Source organism: Entelurus aequoreus, linkage group LG03, assembly GCF_033978785.1.
Source record: "Entelurus aequoreus isolate RoL-2023_Sb linkage group LG03, RoL_Eaeq_v1.1, whole genome shotgun sequence".
In the NCBI taxonomy this organism is placed as follows: domain Eukaryota; kingdom Metazoa; phylum Chordata; class Actinopteri; order Syngnathiformes; family Syngnathidae; genus Entelurus; species Entelurus aequoreus.
Genome location: NC_084733.1, coordinates 21475086 through 21498832, shown reverse-complemented (window position 1 = coordinate 21498832; position 23747 = coordinate 21475086). Strand labels below are relative to the sequence as shown.

The window sequence follows — 23747 nt, the reverse complement described above, 5'->3', positions numbered from 1 at the left end:
CATTTTGCTTGACTCGTCTCCCTTCAATTAGGGGTGGAACAATTCGACGACATTGTCTGCAAAACGCCAAAAGAAATTTTTTAGTCGGTGACGTTGTGTTTTTTCCGAACGGAAATGAACATGGGCGAGTCAGCGCATCTTGCAGGAAGAGAACAATATTGGCGGCGATTGGCAACAACACACATGGAAAGTATGGGTGCAGTTATTGCCAGTTAATTAGACAATAACAGTGTTGACAGTAAACAGGGATGGATGCTGAATTCGGTACTTAGGTACCGACTGAAGTCCGTTGGTACTACTGGGTACCGATTTTAAATAAAATAAATATATTTTGGTACCTTTTTGTTGCAAGTGACGCCATGTCTGCACCGGCTCAAAAACTTGGCCGGGAAGCAAGCAGTCAATCACACAAAGCGGACTCATCCCAACTGCCTCGAGGTAATTTTACAATTTTACCGTGCCAACAAAGTCAAACAAAAAAAAAGGCGCTCAACTTTTTAAAATGCTCTGGCTCGATGTTGATTTATATTGGATTTACCATAGATACATGCTACCGATTAGCATTAGCGATTTTACATGGCGATTTCATTTGTCCCATTCTCTTCTGATTGCAAAGCAATTTTCCATCAGTGTGTTAGCATACTATATAATGATATTCAAATGAAAAGGACAATTGTGTAACAATATCATGTGACAATAATACATTTATATGGTTGGGGCCATGTTGAGGGGCAGCCGTAGCTGCGAAGTGGCCAATAATGAAAATTAGTTTGACACCCCTGCTTTAAAATATGAGTTTGATTTCTATAATATAGTGACATTTTGATTTACTTAATTGGTTCTTGAACAGGGTTCGTAAAACGAAAAGGTGGTATAGTGAAGCAAATTTCTCCAAAACAAAACCCCAATGTAAATATGAATAATGGGCTCCAGCCTCAACAAAAATCTATTTTTAGTGAAGGTTTGTACACCTTGAACACAATATAAAGTGCTATGCAGTACCGTGCACTATATTAAACAAATATAACAAGAGGGTGATGGATCAACTATATATTTATTAAAAACAAAAACAACAACAAGCTGGACTGTCCTGTATGTGCTGCTTTGCCGACACACGCACACACACAAAAGTCCCTTTTGTGCCCTCACAAACGATCAGAAATCATGAAGATCCTTAACTCTAACAACCATATCGCTACACTAATAAACATTTAAAGAAGTAAACTCCATTTTCGATGTCATCGACAAAGAAGCAGCTGGCGTGAGCAGAGAGAGAAAGGAGCAGACCGAGAGGGTCGAGGGGGGGAGGGGCCGTGTGCTCTTGGAAGGACGAACGAGGGGTAGTCTTCTCCTCTGCTGTGATATAAGTCTGCTATAACATCTTTTTCCATAAAAGTCACTACAATTAAAAACTGGCTGTGGTACAAAGCAGTCTTCCTCAATCTCTTCAATACAAGCAAGCACGAAACGGCTGCCAGCGGTACGCAACATCAACGAATAAAAGGTTTGCACACAGAGACATACTTTGCTCAGTCTAAAAGATTGTAAGCCGAAAAGTTTGCAAACAGAGGGGTCTGTAAATCGAGGTTCCACTGGAAAGATATGTGGTAATAAAAATGCTGAAATGTGCTCTCATTGTCTTGTTTTTCTTTTGACAGTCCCTGGAAAAGGATCATATCGCTCTGCAGAAGATGAAGAAGATGATTAAGGCCATCCACAGTTCCGGAACCAGTAAGTGTACCAGCCGTTCAAAGCTCATCGGCTCTTGGCGGGCTGCACTTTGCACTTGACATTTTGATAACTCTCAATAATAAAACCTTCATAGTAAGTACTGTAGGAATGAAAGTGTTTACGTGCATCGGTAGGCCAACCTTCAAATGGCGCAGGATTTTGTCAGCTCGAGTGCGCTGTGAGGTCAGTGAGTAATTGTTCTGTAAGTGTGTGGGTCATGTTGGCCCCTTCAGACACATGCACCAGCTCGAAGGAAGTGGGTAACATACGGTAGAATTCTTATGAACTTCCCATTCCGACCCAGAAGTGAGTCAGAGATCCTCTGTCCAGAATTTAAGCAGGCAAAAACAGTATCACGTATACAAAGATAGGGAGGGGGTCATTTATCGTAAACCCCCCCGCCTTCTCTCATTATGTTGTTTTGGGCTTCAATCACTCTCGATGTCAACACTGTATGAGTCACTGTGTGCTGATCTCACTGGGTCACATGTGCAGAAAAGAGACTCTCTCTCTGGTGCCACAAACCTCAAAGCGTACGACTCCTCTGCCAAGTAAGTGTGCTGTTTAAACAGATGAGTTGTAAAACGTATCCCTTTTGTGCACATTGTGTGATGGATTCATGCATGGAGTTTGTCAGATATATATATTTTTTTTACCTTCATTTAGCCACAACCGCTGTTTTTTTGTTTCTCCAAACCCGCATTGAAGTTGTCCTAAATGTGTTTTCTGCATGTTGTCCGTTCAAGCTGTGTCAAACAAGTCGTTTTTTCCACATTTTGCTCAACCTCAAGTGGAAACTGGAGCAGAATATATTCAATCTACTGGCATAGTTTCGCTTTTTACAGCTCGTGTGGTGTTTAGTCTGCTACAGGCGCTATTGCTGTACGCCTGGGCTATATGTTCCACTGCAACCTATTAATTTGCCCTCATAAATGCTTCACAGTATGCAAACTATAACCATAACACATTGCCAATCCAAACAGAGCATGGATTTTTGATTCTTGACCTAATATTGTGGTCAGCGAGTGAAATTTACCTCATGTTTTCATCCAAAATATGCAATGATAAAACCTGTGACGTGAACCTTTTGGAAACCTTGGCTTATATGAAGAAAAAACACAATCATAACCCCCAGGCATTTACGAATTTAATAGTTTCCTAACCTCAAGTGGAAAACCAGGGCCTTACCCCAAATTATCCCAACTTCAGCAAAACTTTAAAGCTGCCCGGACATTTTCTTTTAAACCCTGTAGCATTCAGCTAACTTGTTTATCCCTTGGCACCATTCTTTATTGCTTTTACACAATCAAGAGAATGTCAGGAGGGTAGGCCTTTTTGTTGAGGGGTTAAAGGGGGTAGACCCTTACAAATAGGTTGTGGTCCGATCATGACAAACCAATCGTAATTGAATACAGGCGAAGCAGGAAAAAAAAGAGTGGTGGAATATGCTTTAACAAGATTTTCACATCTGTGTCGGATTTAATCGACCACAGTTGTTTTGTGCTGTTTTTTATGTATGGTTTCATGCGAAGTGTGTTACTAAACAGATGGGAACAAGCCGCATTGGTTGCTACGGTAATTGATGTTAGGAAAATGTTTTTCTTTTCTTGCATGATAATCACAGGAGCATTATATTAGCTCTTGTTGGTTTGATTTAAGGTGGAAGTCCATGTCCAATGTGAAGCAAACTAATCGATTCCAGGGTCAAAATGTCGCCATCAGAAAATCAGTGTTACCTTTGTTTTAAGTTAAAGGCCTACTGAAATTATTTTTTTTTATTTAAACGGGGATAGCAGATCTATTCTATGTGTCATACTTGATCATTTCGCAATATTGCCATATTTTTGCTGACAGGATTTAGTAGAGAACAACGACGATAAAGATCGCAACTTTTGGTATCTGACAAAAAAAAGCCTTGCCCCTACCGGAAGTAGCGTGACGTAGTCAGTTGAACATTTCCGCAAAGTTCCCTATTGTTTACAGTGATGGCGGCCAGAAGTGAGAGCGATTCGGACCGAGAAAGCGACGATTTCCCCATTAATTTGAGCGAAGATGAAAGATTTGTGGATGAGGAAAGTGCAAGTGAAGGACTAGTGGGGAGTGGAAGCGATTCAGATAGGGAAGATGCTGTGAGAGGCGGGTGGGACCTGATATTCAGCTGGGAATGACTAAAACAGTAAATAAACACAAGACATATATATACTCTATTAGCCACAACACAACCAGGCTTATATTTAATATGCCACAAATTAATCCCGCATAACAAACATCTAGGTGTTTGTTATGCCAGCTCCTAGCTCCCGTCCATATAACCCACCAATACAATTAAAACACCTGCACAACACACACAATCACTCAGCCCAAAGGACCGTTCACCTAACCCAAGGTTCATAAAGCTTATATATTTACCCAAAGTTACGTACGTGACACGCACGTACGGGCAAGCGATCAAATGTTTGGAAGCGCAGCTGCGTACTCACGGTAGCACGTCTGCGTCTGTGTATCCAAATCAAAGTATTCCTGGTAAGAGTCTGTGTTGTCCCAGTTCTCTACAGGCGTCTGTGTATCGAAGTCAAAGTCCTCCTGGTAAGAGTCTCTGTTGTCCGAGTTCTTAGATCTTGACTGCATCTTTCGGGAATGTAAACAATGAAACACCGGCTGTGTTGTGTTACTGACTTCCCTCGCAAAATACTCTGCTTCGCACCGACAACTTTCTTCTTTGCTTGCTCAGCTTCTTTCTCCATAATGCAATGAACAAATTGCAACAGATTCACCAACATAGATGTCCAGAATACTGTGGAATTATGAAATGAAAACAGAGCAATTTTGTATTGGCTTCAATGGGCTACCGATACTCCTGTTTCACTGGCTACGTCACGCGCATACGTCATCATCCAAAGGTGTTTCCAACCGGAAGTTTAGCGAGAAATTTAAAATTGCACTTTATAAGTTAACCCGGCCGTATTGGCATGTGTTGCAATGTTAAGATTTCATCATTGATATATAAACTATCAGACTGCGTGGTCGGTAGTAGTGGGTTTCAGTAGGCCTTTAACATTCCTTTACTGTCATAAAAGCCTAAAACAGGTATAACACTGTATAACCAAGCCATATTCACACAAAGACTGATGTTTTAAATATGCATATTTTTTCATGCGTTTTGGCCTTTTGTCCACATCCAATGCAGGTTTTTGTTCTTTATAAACACAGCTTGAAGGAGTAGAGAGTTTCAAAAACTCTGGGTTTAATTAGGGCTGGGCGATATGGCCGAAAAAGGATATCTCGATATATTTTTACTTAAACTCGATACTCGATATATATCTCGATATATTTTCCCGTGAAAGTATACATATAAAGATATTCATTTTTGAGCGCGATTCACTGAAATTGAAGTGAATGACAGCTGTACTGTAAACAGTCAGTGGCACTTTTATTAACCCAGTTAGTCAAGATGGGTATTAACAGCACAGAAAATAAACTGTTTAAGTAGCACAGAATTACATAAACTTATCTATCTATGATCTTCCTCACTTCGGCATACATTTTCGGCAGCATTTCTCGTGCGAAATATGCCCGGGTTGGCAACTCGAGAACAGTTTTGATTTGTGCTTACATGGTAAACAACTCAAATGAATGTTTTATCCAGACGCGTACATTTGTCCAAATGTGGCCAGGTAGATGCATTGTGGGTTTCCTGGATGTCGTCTACATCGCTAAAAGAAAATTATAAGGAAGATAATCCCTCTGCCATCTTCCACTAGTTTTTTTAATCTATAAATCGCCCGCTTGAATATTCCCTCTTCTCTTCTACGACTCGTCGTCGTTATTTGGGATGTCTGTTGTGATTTCCCTTCCTAGTTCCATGACCCGCCCTATCTTGACTCTGATTGGCCTAATCTCAACCAATCGTAACTCATCATAGTAAACAACCAACCAATCATGGATGTTCTTATACGGGCAAGTAGGGCTGGGCGATATGGCCTTTTATTAATATCTCAATATTTTTAGGCCATGTCAAGATACATGATATATATCTCGATATTTTGCCTTAGCCTTGAATTAACACTTGATGCATATAATCACAGCAGTATAATGATTATATGTGTCTACATTAAAACATTCTTGTTCATACTGCATTAATATATGCTCATTTTAAACATTCATGCAGAGAGGGAAATCACAACTAAGTCAATTTACCAAAACTGTATTTATTAAACAGTTATTAAGCAGTGGCATAAACATTCATGTCATTTCCAAAACAGAAAGTGCAAGATTGTCAGAGACATTTTTAAAACAAGCTATTAGTGCACTTTTGTGCATGATGTCACTAAGATGACATATCAAAACAACACTAAATTAAAGTGTACTTGTAGTGGCGTTATAAAACGCCACTACAATAGTTTAAAACAAATAAACTGCACTTTTGTGCATGATGTCACATAAGATATTTCAATAACTGTCAAATAAAAATGAGCTGCATAATAGAAAATCAAATAGTGTATGTGATTCGCTATGTGGTAGGTTACTGCGGACGTTATCTCCTTCTGTTGTTGACTTTTTTTTTTCATACGATGTTGATGTGGAAATGGTTGCTTGGGCATTTTGTTGGTGTGGCACCGAACGGAGATGTTGACATGCGGAGTTTCAAGCACTCCTCATTCTCTAGTGGGTGACTTTTCAAATGATGGTACATTAGTAGAGCTGCTACTTTTTGTAGCAACGCTTTTGCCGCATACTTGACATATTACGGTTGTCTGTTCGACATGTTCCCACTTGAAGCCAAACCACCGCCAGACGATGGACCCCGTGCTGTTTTTCTTGGGAATTAATTCTTCCTTCATTTGTTACCAGATTGGCACCTTCTCTCTCTCGTATTACCACTCGCACCTCTCCGCTAGCATCACAGCTAACGTTACCCACGCTGCTACCTCTCTGCTCCGCGAGGGCATATGACGTTGCACGTGTGACAGTATGTGACGTATGTAAGAAGGTGCGCTTGTTTTACGTCTCTGTGAGAAGGAGAGACGAGAGAGAGTGAGAAACGCCTGTAGTGTAATGCCCGCAGCTAAAAGCAATTGCGTGAGAACGTATACTTGAATATCACGATATAGTCATTTTCTATATCGCACAGAGACAAACCCGCGATATATCGAGTATATTCGATATATCGCCCAGCCCTAATTTGAACAGTGTTTATGTTGTGTACAAGGTTTTGATTGTAATATGTTGTGTAAAGGAAATTTCACATTCTATGAAGCTCAAGATCAGAGCCTGATGTCTTCTGGTTTTACTACATCTTTTAGTTTTTAGGGTTAGGCGAAATAAGTGCTCAACTTCAGCCAAAACCCTTTCGGACTGTAAAAGTGTCAATTTATGAATGTAAAACTGTTTGTTGACCACTGCCCGAAAAAATAAACTAAACTAATTACATTTCCATATCTATGGTTATCACATACAGTATTTCTTCCTTGCCATCATTGGTACCCTTCTGTGGTAGTGTCCTCAAAAACAAAAACAAGCCAAACACACTAGGGGAGTTAATTCTTGAGATCTGTGGTTCTCAAACTTTTTCACCAAGGACCACCTCAGAAAAAACTTGGCTCTCCAAGTACTACCATAAAGACCAACATTAAAATACAGTAGAATAGTTGGCCTAACTTTCATTAAAAACAAGGCAGAGGTTTTATTTAACAAGTATGTATGAGACTGTAACATTACATACAGTTTGAACAGCAACAGTTTTAATATAGGAAAATAACACATTGTACTTTAATCAAGTGATTCTTTGGCGTACCACTAAATGGAGCCCACGCACCACTAGTGGTTCATGTACCATAGTTTGAGAATCCCTGTTTTACATGCTCACAAGGTTTTGCTGACATTTGAATTGTTGTTTGAACTCTTAATTGTACCACTTTAGCACTCACTTTAATTGACGAAATACTGAAGAGTGAGCTTTTAAGTCTTTATAAACTGGATTGTGTTTGGCAGCGGCACAACTAATCTATCCCACATGCTCTCTTCCAGCCCATGTGGAAGCCAATGAGCAGTACATCGAGGTGCTGGAGAACTTGGGGAACAGCCACCAAAGCCAGGACAACAACGAGGTCTCCACAGGCTTCCTCAACCTGGCCGTGTTCACCAGAGAGGTCACGGCCCTCCTCAAGAATCTGGTGAGGAAAGTGGAGAAGGGTAGACAATTCAAACCATGCACAGGAGGGAGGACTTTAATTTGAAGCCAGTCGAGGTTACGTTGACATTTCTGTAAAAAAAACTGTGTTTTTATTAGAGCTACAGGTAGTAGGACACCATAGCCTGCACAATTAACATATTCATTAATTTGTGTTTACTTCAATAGAGTGTGTGTGGGCAAATGCACGCTTGCAAAACCTTCAGGAATGCCTCAAATTGATAGTTTCTATGGCGGTGATAATTAAGACCAGACTTTCATGAGTGATTCAACTACTCACACACACACTCATGAGCACACACACTTTCTCTGGTCCTAATGTGTGTCAATCATCGCCTCACAGGGGAATGAAGGGGGATCGGTGCCATTTAATTGGTTTAGGTCTCTTAATAAACTTACATTTCTGTCTTTTTTACCTTTTACATCTGATAATTTACATTTAAACTGCTCAGAATGGGTAGTGGCCGACGTTTTGTACAAGGTCCCTTCCTATGCAATGGATGACTCATTTGTGTAACAGAACTGAAAGTAACAATTTTTAGCAGACAATTACAAAGTACTGTACATTAGTGATTTAATTATTATTTTTTTTTTAAATAAACAACATTTAAAAAAGGTAAATAACAGGACTGTGTCACTGTCCTTCCTATGACCAACATAGGTCCTGAATGATGCAACTTCCTGTTGACAATGTGGCTTGTGGAATATTAAAACAATTTTCAGAGGGGGGTAATTTTTGAGAGTAACAGGACTGAGTATTTATTTATTTATTTATTTATTTATGAAAAAAAAAAAAAAAAAATATATATATATATATATATATATATATATATATATATATATATATATATATATATATATATATATATATATATATATATATATATATATATATATATATATATATATATATTTTTTTTTTTTTTAATTTCACCCCCCCAAATTTTTCAAGCGTTGACCGGTCCGCAGCTACAAAAAGGTTAGGGACCACTGGTCTAAGGCACTGCATTATTACTTATTTTGTGCTTTTTTTCCTTATGAGTGTGACCTCGGATGAACCTCGGTTCAGTTTACACTTCACCACACGCGCACACACTCACTCAGACGCACAAAGTTTGAAACCTCAACTACTTCCCTGTGCTCTGGCTTGTTCCAGGTGCAGAACCTCAACAACATCATGGCGTTCCCTTTGGAAAATGTGCTGAAATTAGAGCTGCGCGACAGCAGACTGGTGAGTGAAGAGTTGATTGCAGACACCTGTGAAAGCTCTTATTTAAAACAACTACAGCATATAACAAGCACAAACATTAAACATTTCTTACTTAAAAAAATTGCTCAGTGGACAGGATAATCCAGGATTTTATTACCTAAAAGTATTGAAAACAAAATGCAACTTGAAATGATGCTCTGTGAGATGTTTTTTTTAATATATATATATATATATTTTTAATTGGATGGTAAGCTGCCAAATACACACTTTGGATAAGAAAATAAATACAAATTCATAAATTTTCAGTGTGTGGAGTTACACCATAAGAATAATAGTAATGTTAATAATGCCATTTTTATTTGTAGTAGTAGTAATGTGGTCTTATATTGTAGTTGTGGTATCAGTATTATTATATAGAATAAAATATGTATATATATATGTAAAACACTTTACGTGACAAGCGATTTTGCATATTTGTACCAAAATTATTCATGTTATAATTATCTGAACTTCTATTTAAAATTTTACATTTATAGGAAAATGTCTGCTCCCTGTAGCATAACAATTGTAGACAGGATTTTACACACAAACAAAACTGATATAAAATAACATAACCTTCTAAGTTAAGGTAATAATTTAGAAAAAAAAAAATTCAATTAAACCATCAAAAAAGGTTTGTTTATGTAGATTAATTGTCTTAAAGCGATGCCTCTTATAATAATAAAACATCTGCTAGACTGTAATTCCCCCCGTCAGAGCCTATTATTTATACAGTGGATGAGATATGAGTGTTTATACAGATGAATGAACAAATAAAGCAAACATTGTTCCACGCAAATACATCCTGCGTTCTGTTTGACTGTTTGAGTCACCATGGCATCAGACGAGCAATAGTGAGCTAATGCATGTGTCAGCTACTGTCTTTGTGCTGTATTAATGTGCTGTAATAAAACACAGCACATTTCAAAGCTGTGCATCAATGCTTTTGTGTTGTGAGAAGCCGGTTAAGCCAGATTGCGCACTAGTTGGTGGTTAAAGCACAACCTGAATGACACTGTGTAAAACCGGAAAATAATGTCAGATTGGAGATTTTCTTGTACTTCTAACTTAATATTTACATTTGTTGATTACTTAGACGCAAGTCAGTTGAAATTAAATCCAATGGAAAGTCATGGAAAAAGTTCCAGAGTCGAGCTATGGCCATTATACTACCTTTATTAGCTGTCTGTATTGGGAACGGTTTAAGTAACATTTTGAAATGTTTCAAATTGTCAAACAAGTCAATGATGACATGTACTCTATGTAAACACTGAAGAACGAGTGGCCCCAAAAGGCCCCAAAAAAGCCAAACGCGTGAATGAATCCTTTTGATGCTCACTAAACTGAGGTCTCGCGTGAAGTCATTCACGGATCACTGGATCAAATGCTAAAGTTTTGTGCGATTTCAGAAACGTATATATTTTTTCAAAATTTGAATTCTATGAATTTGGTTATTGTCTGATTTAGCTAAGATAAGATGCTAAAGTCGCTATAAAAGGCAGGGTTTTTTTCTTTCCGAGCTTGGGGTTAGCGTAAAACTGCACGTAAGAAAAGGAAAATAATAAAGAACAAGCTCTTTTGTAACTTGTAATTGTTGAATTTTTTTATGTCGTAAATTTGAACAGTTGCGAGATGGGATCAATAGAATTCCACTCAAGTCCTCTAGGTGGCAAAAGTGTGTATCACATGAATCTGTATCAAAATTATTTTCAGGAGATTTTGCATAATTTGATCTAATGTTTATTGCTAAGCTAGGAAGCTAAAGTCGCTGTAATGGTCAGAGCTATTTCTTTCCTATCTTAGCGGCTAGGGTAAAACAGTACATAGGAAAAACCGAAGACGAAACGATAAACTATTTTTTGCTCTTTTCATGCTTGTTGTTGAAAATTATATTACTAATATTGTATTCAAATCCTGTTGTGTGTATTACATCATGAATCTGTACCTTGTATGTAGTTTTTGCGTAATGTTAGCTAACATTTGTTGCTAAAGTTGTTGTAATCGGTAGAGATTTTACTTTCCTAGCTTAGCGGCTAGCGTAAAACTGTAACTATAACTTCCGTCTGCTCCAACGTTTCACCTGGCTCAAAGTGGGCTGGCTCAGGGTGGAGGACAGAGTAAAACAACTTGCACTGAGCCTAGTCTAGATTTGTTACATTTTGTCAAATTCGTTACACCTCCCTGATACCGAAGTACTTGTCAAACTACTTCCATAACGTAAATGACCGCCATAACCACAACACCAGAGGGAGCTCCACAAACTACGTTAAACCCAGATTCCGATCTATCAAATGTCTTAACTCATTCTCCTTCTATGCCACATCAATATGGAATGCACTCCCAACAGGTGTAAAAGAAAGTGCATCTCTTCCCTCCTTCAAAACCGTACTAAAAGAACACCTCCAGGCAACTACAACACTAGACTAACACCCTCCCCCCACCACATGCCACCTCCCCGGATTGTAATTAATCAAATGTAAATAATCAAATGTATATACTTGTTCTTATGCTTTCTGAGCTCACTATGTTCACTGCTCGCTGTACATATCCTACGAAGTCAGACCTACACTGTTTCAATGTCCATTTCTCAGATGATATAATTGTTGATGACTAAAGTGCTGATATCAACAAAACTTAAAATGACCAAAATATGGTAAATATTGACCATATTATATATTTTTATAAACGTGTATGTTATTATATTATATATAAACCTGCAGTGTGTATATAAAACGTTGACGGAGGGTTTTGAAGTTGTTTTAGAGTGCTTTGAAGACTGCAATTGTGACTCCCATTAGCTGCATTTTGCAAGCGTTTTTTTGTCATCTTTAAAATCCTAAAGAATCCTGTTCTTGTCTCATAATGATTGTGAATGATAGGCAAAACTCCAAAGAAAGTGCAGTTCCCCTTTTAATGTTGTACATTTTAACATTTGCAAGATGTACTCAATACTATTCCACTCCAGGCTTGGTGATGATGATAGTGTGCAATGCAATATGAATCTGCACAGAAAGCCACTACATACAGAATTTGCCCAATTTTAGCTAACAAATACAACAAATGAAACTGTTTCCAGCGAAAAAATATAAAACTATATTGGAAAATACTGCTTGGGTCTGACCTTGCACCCCTGTGTTTTAATTAATGTTGTGCTTTTTTAATGTGTTTCCTCAGGAGCTGAAGAAACAGATGGAGAGGAGTTGGAAGGAGTATGACCTAAAAATGTAATCAAACCTCTAACCTCATTTCCTTAACATTTAACTTTATTGTTTAGTATCTCCAATGATTAAATTAATGCCAATACAAATATTTAGAGCAAAGCTGGAAAAGGAGCGCAAGGAGAAAAACAGGCAGCTCATCAGGACAGAGGGATCAGACGGAGGCGAGGACATGGAAAGGGAGAGGAGGACCTTTCAGCTGCAGATGTGCGAGGTGAGACCAAACGCTGCGCTAATGCACACCTTGCACATAACTGAGCTAGCCCACATGGGTGGTCTTCCTTCGAAAGACTTCCAACTGTGACCGCATACTGTAATCCCTCATGATCAGTTTAATGGGAAGAAGATGTTGAGGCGGGGTTCCAGTTGGCTGCGTCCTGCACGATTGTCAAAAAGTTGGAGTCATTGATTCAAAAAAGCTTGTTTTATGACTCAGAATTTGAGGGAGTTGTTGCACAATGCATAACTAAACACTCAGCTGATATATGTTATGTTAGGATACAAACAATAATTTGTTACCTTTTATATTTCTTAATATATTTGCATTGGATTGGTTTTAGCATCTTTTTGCTTTTTTAGTGCCTGACCCTTGTTAGAAAAAGTGTGGACACCCTTGATTTAAATGATAGGAAAATTCCCAGTGGGATGTATTGTAGTGTCCATCCCTTTTCTACCGCTTGTCCCTTTTGGGGTCTCGGGGGGTGCTGGAGCCTATCTCAGCTGCATTCGGGGTACACCCTGGACAAGTCGCCACCTCATCGCAGGGCCAACACAAATAGACAGACAACATTCACACTCACATTCACACACTAGGACCAATTTAGTGTTGCCAATCAACCTATCCCCAGGTGCCTGTCTTTGGAGGTGGGAGGAAGCCGGACTACCCGGAGGGAAGCCCCGCAGTCACGGGGAGAACAATATACTGTGTATATATACACAGTATATTGTAGTGTTCTACAACCAAATGCTCCTGTGTCTACATGTGCCACATGTGGGGGTATATATGATTTAACATATTAAGTTTGTTGTATTTTGTTTCCATGTTCTCAGTACCTTTTAAAGATCCAAGAGTTGAAGGTCCGTCAAGGCCCAGATCTCATCCAGAGCCTCATCAAGTTCTTCCAGGCCCAGCTGAGGTCCGTGTAAACCTTTTTGTGTTTTGCCTTAGCACTTTCCATTTCTTTTCTGAGTGTCAAATGAATGTTTCTTTTGGCATGGGAAAGTGGCATTTCTTGCACAGCTAACCATGCCAACTGGAACCATACCCGTATGTTTTTTTTTAAGTGAGCTGTTCCAGCATGTGATGTTGTTTGGAATGAAGTGACACCGTGATTCACTCTTCACCCCCCCCACTCCCCTCTCTTCCTCCTCCTGCCCTCAGCTTCTTTCAGGACGGGCTAAAAGCTGCAGAGAATCTCGCTCCCTTTGTGGAGAAGCTTGCCTCGTCTGTTCACACGGTAACAAACAGTTGCTTTGTGCATGTTTTTATATTCACCACACCTTTGGACACGTTTCAAAGATTATATTACAAAACCAAAAACCTGTGAAATTTGCACGTCGTGTAAATCGTAAATAAAAACAGAATACAATGATTTGCAAATCATTTTCAACCTATATTCAATTGAATAGACTGCAAGGACAAGATACTTAACGTTCGCACTGGAAAACTTTGGTATTTTTTGCAAATATTGGCTCATTTGGAATTTGATGCCTGCAACATGTTTAAAAAAAGCTGGCACAAGTGGCAAAAAAGACTGAGAAAGTTGAGGAATGCTCATCAAACACTTTTTTGGAACATCCCACAGGTGAACAGGCTAATTGGGAACAGGTGGGTGCCATGCTTGGGTATTAAAGCAGCTTCCATAAAATGCTCTGTCATTCACAAACAAGGATGGGGCGAGGGTCACCACTTTGTGAACAAATGCGTGAGAAAATTGTTGAACAGTTTAAGAACAACTTTTCTCAACGAGCTATTGCCAGGAATTTAGGGATTTCACCATCTAAGGTCTCTAATATCATCAAAAGGTTCAGCGAATCTGGAGAAATCACTGCACTGATTATATTACGGACCTTCGATCCCTCAGACAGTACTGCATCAAAAAGCGACATCAGTGTGTAAAGAATATCACCACGTGGGCTCAGGAACACTTCAGAAAACCAGTGTCAGTAACTACAGTCGGTTGCTACATCTGTAAGTGCTAGTTAAAATTCTACTATGCAAAGCGAAAGCCATTTATTAACAACTCATCTAAGATGGACTGAAGCAAAGTGGAAAAGTGTTCTGTGGTCTGACGAGTCCACATTTCAAATTGTTTTTGGAAACTGTGGACGTTGTGTCCTCCAGTTCAAAGAGGAAAATAACTATACGGATTGTTATAGATGGAAAGTTCAAAAGCCAGCATCTGTGATGGTATGGGGGTGTATTAGTGCCCAAGGCATGGGTAACTTACACATCTGTGAAGGCACCATTGATGCTGAAAGGTACATACAGGTTTTGTAGCAACATATGTTGCCATCCAAACAACGTTATCATTATTTGAGCAAGACAATACCAAGCCACGTGTTACAACAGCGTGGCTTCGTAGTAAAAGAGTGCGTGTACTAGACTGGCCTGCCTGTAGTCCAGACCTGTCTCCCATTGAAAATGTGTGGTGCATTATGAATCTTAAAATACCACAACGGAGAACAACTTAAGCTGCACATCAAGCAAGAATGGGAAATAATTCTACCTGAAAAGCTTCAAAAATTGGTCTCCTTAGTTCCCAAACGTTTACTGAGTGTTGTTAAAAGGAAAGGCCATGTAACTCAGTGGTAAAAATGCCCCTGTGCCAACCTTTTTTGGAACGTGTTCAAATTCTAAGTTAATTATTTGAAAAAAAAAAAAGATCAGTTCGAACATTATCTTGTCTTTGCAGTCTATTCAATTGAATATAAGTTGAAAAGGATTTGCAAGTCATTGCATTGTGTTTTTATTTACGAATTACACAAAGTGCCAACTTCACTGGTTTTGGGTTTTGTACATTCAGGGCTGTCAGTGTTAGTGGTATAATGCGAATTAATCATTATTCATCTAAATAATTTTTTTAACACAATTAACCCCTCATGATTACCGGTACTTAAAATTGTTCAGTCATTCTATCAGGTATAAAAAGTGGGGGGTGTCCCGATCCTATATTGATATCGAATATCGGTCCGATATCAGCAAAAAATTAAGTATGGGCTTAGATCTAAAATCTCTGATGTAGGCGCTCCAATACAAACAGTTCTGCAATGTGTTTATTGTGCAAAACTCGACAGCCAGTTAACATCTAAATGTCCTCCAATAAGCACACATGTTTGTTTTTTATTTTATTTTAGTGGAGTCATTAGAAAATGGATGGATGGATGGCATTTACAAAAGGTAAACACCATAGGCTATAGGCTACTAGAAGCATGCAGTTATACAACAGCTAAGCATGCGATAGCAGACAAACAACACTGCAGTCTAAAAGTCATTTGTGAAGTATCAAATAATTACAGTTGCATATTACTTACAAATATTAAGTCTTCAAGGCAGAAGCGTGTTAGAAAGTATTCAGTAATAAACGTGCTCCCATCATTCAAGTGAAAAACTTAATTATTGTGTAGAATTGTACAATTTCCATTCCAATAGGTTAGTTTTTCATACCTACCGTAGTTATTTGAGTAAATTTCCCTTATAAAGCATTTTCTAACATTCCATACTACAAAATAGTCCAAATATGTTTGATTTGTGCTGGTATCGTATCAATATCCGTGTAGGCCTATTCTCTTAGTATTTTTTTCTGCTCTCACTTTCTCTTCCTCCTAAATCTCGCAAAAAACAGACAATCAGAGAAAAAATTATTTGCGAGGATTTTCAGGACAAACCTTTGTGTGATGCTGCTGCTATTAAGCACACTAAAAGCATGCTAATAATAAGAGAAAGAAAATACACATTTTGAAACACAACATCATGATCATTTACCAAATTCGGTTCCTAAAGGGGTTTGTAGAACCTCACACAGAAACTTTCAACTGTTTGTTTTCCAAAACAAACGACCAAAGGAACCACAATGGCTAATGGAGTAAATACTTCTCCTGTTTGTTGAAAATGAAAGCATCTCTAATGCTTCATACTTCAACGTGTCCCGCTCTGCTCAAACCTGTCCTGGCGAGGTGGATGGATGAATGGATGGAGCAGAAACGGTTTAGAGGCTACATGTTTTTCTGGTTTGGCACAGGCGTTGCACGTCTTCGTTAAGACTCGTCAACAAGTCATATCAGTGCGCGCCATCCTTCATAGGGAAAACGGCTGAGGTGTTTCCGTTGAACGGACTCGTGTCGGACACCGCATGAGTCACGCTACTGTTGCTCGCAATTTGAGAAACAAGCGTGTTCAGTGTGGGCGCGACACACCCCGCTTCTCAGTCTGGTCTGCATTACTGGGGACCGTGACGCAAAGCTCTTAACTACTAAGATAACCTCCTCCCCCTCACTTTTTAGGAAACAACTCAAGATGTGGTCCCTGATGCAATCATTCAGTGGCGTTTTTATTATGAAAGAATCAATGGAGCACCAAACACTTTTTTTAGCATTACACTAGTTCAGGGGTGGGCAATTAATTTTTACCGGGGGCCGCATGAGCAACCAGAGCACTGCTGGAGGGCCACACCGACAATATTTCAATTAAATTTTGCTCAAATTATTTTTGATATACCGTAAGATAGATAATAATAATAATAATATTTTCATTTAACCTAACTTATCTTTATACAAAAGCAGATGGCTTTTGATGCTTTTATTTTTAACACTTTCTTACACAACACTTCCTGATGTGTAATACAATGCAAAAATTTCAATTTCTGTCACTTTATCCTGCATCCTCTTTGTTGTGAACGTAGCACGCCTGTAAGGTGATTGGCGAAGAAAGAGGAAGCGTTGCTGTTGCGGAAATGAGGAGTGAGGATTGGTTTTCCTTTTGGAAAGAACAAGATAAGTTGAGCTGTGTTAGTATAGCATGCTCAATAAAAGTTTAAAAAGAGCATCAGACTTGGTGTGCACTTCTTCTGGACGCTACAATTGATGTCAGAAGTGGGATGAAATGCCTCCCAGTTCGCCTTGCCATCAAACCTGGGAGTCTTCATTGAGGGCGGAATTCCCCCTGTGGCAAGCAGTGTGGCTGCACCTGTAAACGCTGTCTCTCTCTCTCTCTCTCTCTCTGTCTCTGTCTCTGTCTCTGTCTCTCTCTCTCTCTCTCTCTCGCTTTGCGGCGAGCTCCTCACGTGGCACGTACCTCCCGATGACGTAGCACACAAACAGTGCAGTATGCGCAAAGTTTTACTTCTGACACCAATTGTAGCGTCCAGAAGAAGTGCACACCAAGTCTGACGCTCTTTTTAAACTTTTATTGCGCAAGCTATACTAACACAGCTCAACATATCTCGTTCCTTCCACACGCACGTCTCCTCACTCCTCATTTACGCAACTCAAGAAGACAACATCTACTTCAGCAGGTCGTTACACTATATTCTTTAAACACAGCAACCAGTGTACCACAAATTAAGCACACGGCTTTACCTTTACTTGGCAGTCCATGTCTTGTTGAAAACACTCCATTCGTCATCAACTTTTCTCTTTTTAGCGTCTCGGGGATAACCGGGCATCACTTGTCGCTGTGCGCTTTCCCTTACAGGACATACGCCCATATAACACTTTTCAAAATAAAAGCAGCACAGTTGTATTGCACGCACGACAAAGATGTTTTTTTAAATTTATTTTGTAATTTGTGATTGCCGCTGCGCGCACGAGCATACGTCCACACGGAAGTAATACAAATAACGCTTTTCAAAACAAAAGCAGCACCGTTGTATTGCACACTCGAAATAGATACTTTTTAAAATTTATTTTGTAATTTATAATTGGCCTCACGCGGGCCGGACAGGGACGTACAAAGGGCCGGATGCGGCCCGCGGGCCGCAGAATGCCCAGGTCTGCACTAGTTGCTTGGCATATTTTGTGGCCTTTGAATAGCAACACTAAGGAAATAACCTTAAAAACAGGATTATAAAGATTAGGATCAATACACACGTAAGAGTGGGTAGCGAATATGGTACTTTTTTGCACCAACTGAATCCCGCTGGTCCGAGCGACTCGGATGGCATTTTTGCACTTCGGCACTTGGCGATCACTCCGGCAGCACTGAGAGCGAACTCAGCCAAACTGCCTCTAGGTAATGTTGCAATTTTCAATGCCAGCAAAGAAATTGACTAAGAAAACGCTCCAACGCAAGTAAAGTAAGGCTCCACTTTTCCAAAAATGCGCTAGCTTGATGCTAATGTACATTGACTTTGCTGTTGACATGCTACTGATTAGCATTAGCAATTTTACATGGCGATTTCAACACCTCCAAATTTGTTAATGAAAACTCCAACTCAGATGCACGTTATAATCACAGCTGGTGCGTAATAAGTACAAAACTTACTGTATTGGTGGGTTGCAATCACTTGAACCAGAGGCATTTCGGGTTTCGGGCAAAGGTGTAGACTCCCGTTGGGCTACTGTTTATTTACCTGCATTAGTGCAAATGTGGGCGTATATTGTCAGGTTTAGAGGCAATTATATAAGCAATCATAACAAAATATTTCATATGGATTCATACACTCTTAAGACATTTTTTTTGGAAAGATTTAAACCATTCATCATTACCAATATGTTACTGTTTGCTACGACCTCACTTCATTTGACCCTCACAATTGGATTTCAAGAAGAAAAGATTGAAGGCGCATCATGTCTTTACATGAAGGGGTCCACAAGTTAAATATTGATAGGTGAAAGACAAGTTGAAAGTACTGTATTTGATTGACATAAAGAGTGCCGTGCTGCTGTGATCGTGACACTAATGAGAAAAAGTGTAAAGTGGGTTTTTTGTTGATTTCCTGCTACAAATATTAGTCGGTCATCTACAATTCATGTCTGCAGTTGTTTTTATGGTGTGAAGTTCATATTTTGTCTCATTATTTTGCTATAAATGTCCCTGTTGTTCAGCAATGTTTACTAGCGATATCAAGATTCAGTATATGCTGTTGAGCCTACGGGAGATTTATTCATCTAGTTTATTAATACTATTAAGGATATTTTCTTGATGCTAACAAACATCACCAAAGACGCTTTAATGTGGTCATTCGTGTCGAATAAAGCACTTGTCTTTCCTGCACAACAACAATAAGCATTTAGTTTCTGTTATGAAAATCGACAACAAAAATACAGTGCATTGGACCAATAACCACAATGTTTATTACTAGGACTTAACATGACTTAAGTGCATTCGAACAACCAGGTCTCCTAGTTATATTTAGGCACAGCAACCACAATAAAACACAAACTAATGTGATCTCTTGTCCTTTGTTTATGTTTAGTTCTGCTATCAAACACTACTAATATCGAAAACATTTTCAAACAAACATTTTACAAAGTGATTGCTGCAGACACAAGCGGTCTGATTGTATTCTAGAAGATGATGAAAGTTATATTTTTAAGAGCCATCTCCTTGGACACACTTGTTTTTTCCCTGACTTAATTACCTTTATGAACCACTTCTTTCTGGACTCTATGAAAGCGCTTTCCTATCGCTCTATTTGATTGACTGGAACACCCAAGAACAGAACAGCAATATGGCATTTTCCGCTCAAACTTTACACTCACTCTCACTTGTTTTAATGCTACGCCAAAGCTGCTTGACCATCATGTGAATTAAGCCACAAAGAAGAAAAATGGCAACCCATCAATAAACACTTTTTAGGGCGCAACAAAAAACAAAGCAAAACACCATAAACTATACACTAGCCATTTAATGTCTTAGACTTGCAACTGTATTTGCAACTTAATGTCATACTTGCAAATTGGATTCATAAATGTGATAGTTAAACACTATATAACAACTGGGCAGCAGCTTGTTTTTATACTGTATGTTGCAATAAAAAAAATATTTCAGAGTCTTTATCAAAAACAATATTAACACACACAAAAGTATGGAAAAATTGTACTGTTGAGTAAGATGGGAATTGATAACGTCAGGAATTGGTACCATAAAGGTACCCATCCCTATATACACACATAAATTTTACTGTTGAATTGCTGGCTTGTTGTAATCATCCATGTTATCAATATGCTGTCCCTAATAGATTTATTTGTTGTGGTGCTGTTGGGTTTGTGTTGTAGGTGCGATTAGACCAGGACGAAGACGTCAAAAAGCTGACACAGCTGAGGGATTCTCTTCGTTTGCTGCTGCAGGTGGACGGCAAAGAGGCAAGTCATTACAAACGTGACGACCTCATATAGAGCAGTTTGAAAAAGTATCGTTTGAGGAAAAAATGTTGCAACTTTACGAGAATAAAGTCGTACAAGAAGAAACTTTTTTTTTGCTCTTGTGACAAAAAAAGGGTAGGTGCTGGGTAAATATCAGATGTGATAAATTATGTCAAAACGATAAATCTGATAATTTTAAAATATAATTTATCCAAAATAAAATGTAAAATCCCCCAACGAGGCGAGATTATACATACTGTGCTGTAGGTAGGTGAAGATGAGCAAATCAAGCGCTCCTTTACTTGATTTATTGTAAACATCCCCGTTGCTCAGTGTAAACAAACATGGCGTCGATTGTGTGGGACTTTTTCACTGGTAAAGAGGAAGACTGTTTGCATGGTATTATTCACCAAATGTTCTATCCGTGTTGGCCCTGTGATGAGGTGGCGACTTGTCCAGGGTGTACCCCGCCTTCCGCCCGAATGCAGCTGAGATAGGCTCCAGCGCCCCCCGCAATCCCGAAGGGCATAAGCGGTAGGAAATGGATGGATGGATGGATGGATGTTCTCCAAACATTCTGTAAGGATAGGACAAAAACACAACACTTTATCAGACCCATGAAACGCCAGCATCACTATGACAATGTTTTGAAATTCTAAAAATACACTAGCGCTGGTAAAGAAGCTGCTCTAAAGCCATCTGTTTAGAGAGATGCGCAAAAACTGCAATCTTAACTTATTAAATTAATAGATATAACGTTATCGGTTATCAATATCAGTCTGAAAGGGGACCTGCACTTTTTTTTTGTAAATTTGCTTATGTTCACAATCATTATGAATGACATGACGGTGGATGTTTTTTTAAATGCATTTGAATTAATAATACATTTGATCAAAAGTCTGCTTACAAAGGAGCTTATAGGAGCTGCTCTATTCTGCCTATGAAGCCCTTAAAACATCCAAACACCTCCATGAAGGTTTTGTATACACACTGTAAGTATTTATGCAATGTAGTAACGGTCACATGCATAATAACATTTAATATTTATGTATTTTGATCATTTATTTTTTTCTTCACCACTGATTACTCTCTTCATAAGAGCCAACAAACATAATAAATCTGCTAGCCTGCTAGGACGTTCATATATTTCCATTTAGATCATAATCATAATCCTCGCAAAGAAACGAGGGGATCGGGGGTAACCAAGGGTGTTAAGATGTCGTTATCGCCATTCCTGGGTCTATATTGGATGTCAAAGTGTACCAACTTCTCGAAATATGTCCTCAGCCCCACAGGCATGATTTATGAGCTACAATAAACTTCCAAAGAGCAGGGAAGCGAGGAAACCGCAGACCACTCGATGATGATCTAAATAGATCGTCTGCGTTAGTAATTATATTAACAATATCCCTAATACTTTAATATTCAAATCACGAAATATAAATGGAGTATTGTTGGCAGTTTTTGTACGTTTTTTTATTAGGTTCTATGGGCAGAATAGAGGACCTCCTTTAAAAAATAAAAAAAATAAAAAATAAATCCAATCCGTCGACATGTCTTTCATAATGATTGTGAAAATAGGCAACGTTTTTTAAAAGTGCCGTTCCCCTTTAAGAAATAGGAAGTTGTCTGTATCGGCTTGAAAAATAAATAGTGTCCCTAAATTTTACTCGACTTAAAGGGGCTGTTTGCAATATGTACACAGATGCCTAGAGGGCGTCATCTTTCCAATGTATTTTATGTAGTATATCTCGCCCTCTCACGGCTTCTTCTACATAATGACGTTATTACGTACGTATGTAACACATGCCCGGACATTAGCTTTAGGTGTTAGCTAATAATAGCAATTTGGATAGCTATATCATACTATATTATGAGAACTGTGTGGCTCGGTTGGTGGAGAAGACGTGCCAGCAACCTGAGGCTTTCTGGTTCCCTGGCACGTCTGTTGTGTCCTTGAGCAAGACATTTCACCCTTGCTCCTGATGGGTCGTGGTTAGGGCCTTGCATGGCAGCTCCCGCCATCAGTGTGTGAATGTGTTTGTGAATGCGGAAATAGTGTCAAAGTGCTTGAGTACCTTGAAGTTGGAAAAGCAAGTATAACCCATTTACCATTTATGAGAATACATTTTAAATTTTATGAGAAAAAAATCATATCTTCTCGGTAAAAGTCGTAATACTGCAAAAATTACATGTTATTCCTAAAAGAGTTAAGTTTTTGTTTAAACTGTGATCTTCCTAGAAAAAAGCCACAATTTGACAAAACGAAAATGTGTGATTTTACAGGAAGGATATTACAATTTTGGTCTTGAAAAGTCTTGAAAAAACAACCATTATGTTACGAAAACAAAGGTGTAATTTTACAAGAATAAAAAGGTTAATATTATACAAGAGAAATACCTTAATGGAAATAAATCATAATTTTACAAAGATAAAGTAATCGTGAAAGAACAACGTTGTTATATTTGCAGAATGAAGCCTTTTTTTATATGGTGTGATTGCGATCATGTGATGTTCCTTAATTCTTATTAAGCATGTCGCAAACAAACCATAACCAATAAAATAAATTTATGACATGTCTCTAGAGAGAGAGAGCGCGTCCATCAGTCTCGGACTGTTGCGTTTATGAGTGTGTGGGAATTTTGACATTCCCTTGTTGAACCATCTATTACTATGTCGCAGGAATACCTCAACAGGAAAAACTCTGGTAACGGCTACAGCATCCACCAGCCACAGGGCAACAAGCAGTACGGCACTGAAAAGTCGGGTTTTCTGCTCAAAAAGAGTGACGGGTTCGTATCAGCACCTTATCATCTTCATGTCTGATTCTAAACAAACGTGAATATCAAGTTGAATGGCTGTCACATCACGTAATGCATGGAACCAAAGGGGCAGAGTTTGTGGTGGTGGTGATGGGGGAGGGAAAGGAAAGAAAACGAGGGGTCTCAAACTTTGCAACCCGTCCAGCTGTTTTCCATTACCCTGACATTAAAATTCAAACAGGGCCCCTCCTAACTTTTTGGTAACATGGCTTGTTGAGTGGACCCATGTCATA

The 23747-nt window shown here is 38.8% G+C and overlaps 1 protein-coding gene across 1 annotated transcript in view; it reads left to right on the top strand.

Annotated features, from left to right (window-relative positions):
- Positions 1-23747, top strand: part of asap3 (ArfGAP with SH3 domain, ankyrin repeat and PH domain 3) — a 56284-nt gene that overhangs the window by 13870 nt on the left and 18667 nt on the right. The window contains exons 2-10 of the mRNA XM_062041458.1: positions 1659-1731; positions 7759-7904; positions 9078-9152; positions 12345-12394; positions 12485-12602; positions 13439-13524; positions 13770-13845; positions 20606-20692; positions 23375-23484. Coding sequence (XP_061897442.1) covers positions 1659-1731; positions 7759-7904; positions 9078-9152; positions 12345-12394; positions 12485-12602; positions 13439-13524; positions 13770-13845; positions 20606-20692; positions 23375-23484 — 821 coding nt within the window. The remainder of the gene's footprint in view (positions 1-1658; positions 1732-7758; positions 7905-9077; positions 9153-12344; positions 12395-12484; positions 12603-13438; positions 13525-13769; positions 13846-20605; positions 20693-23374; positions 23485-23747) is intronic.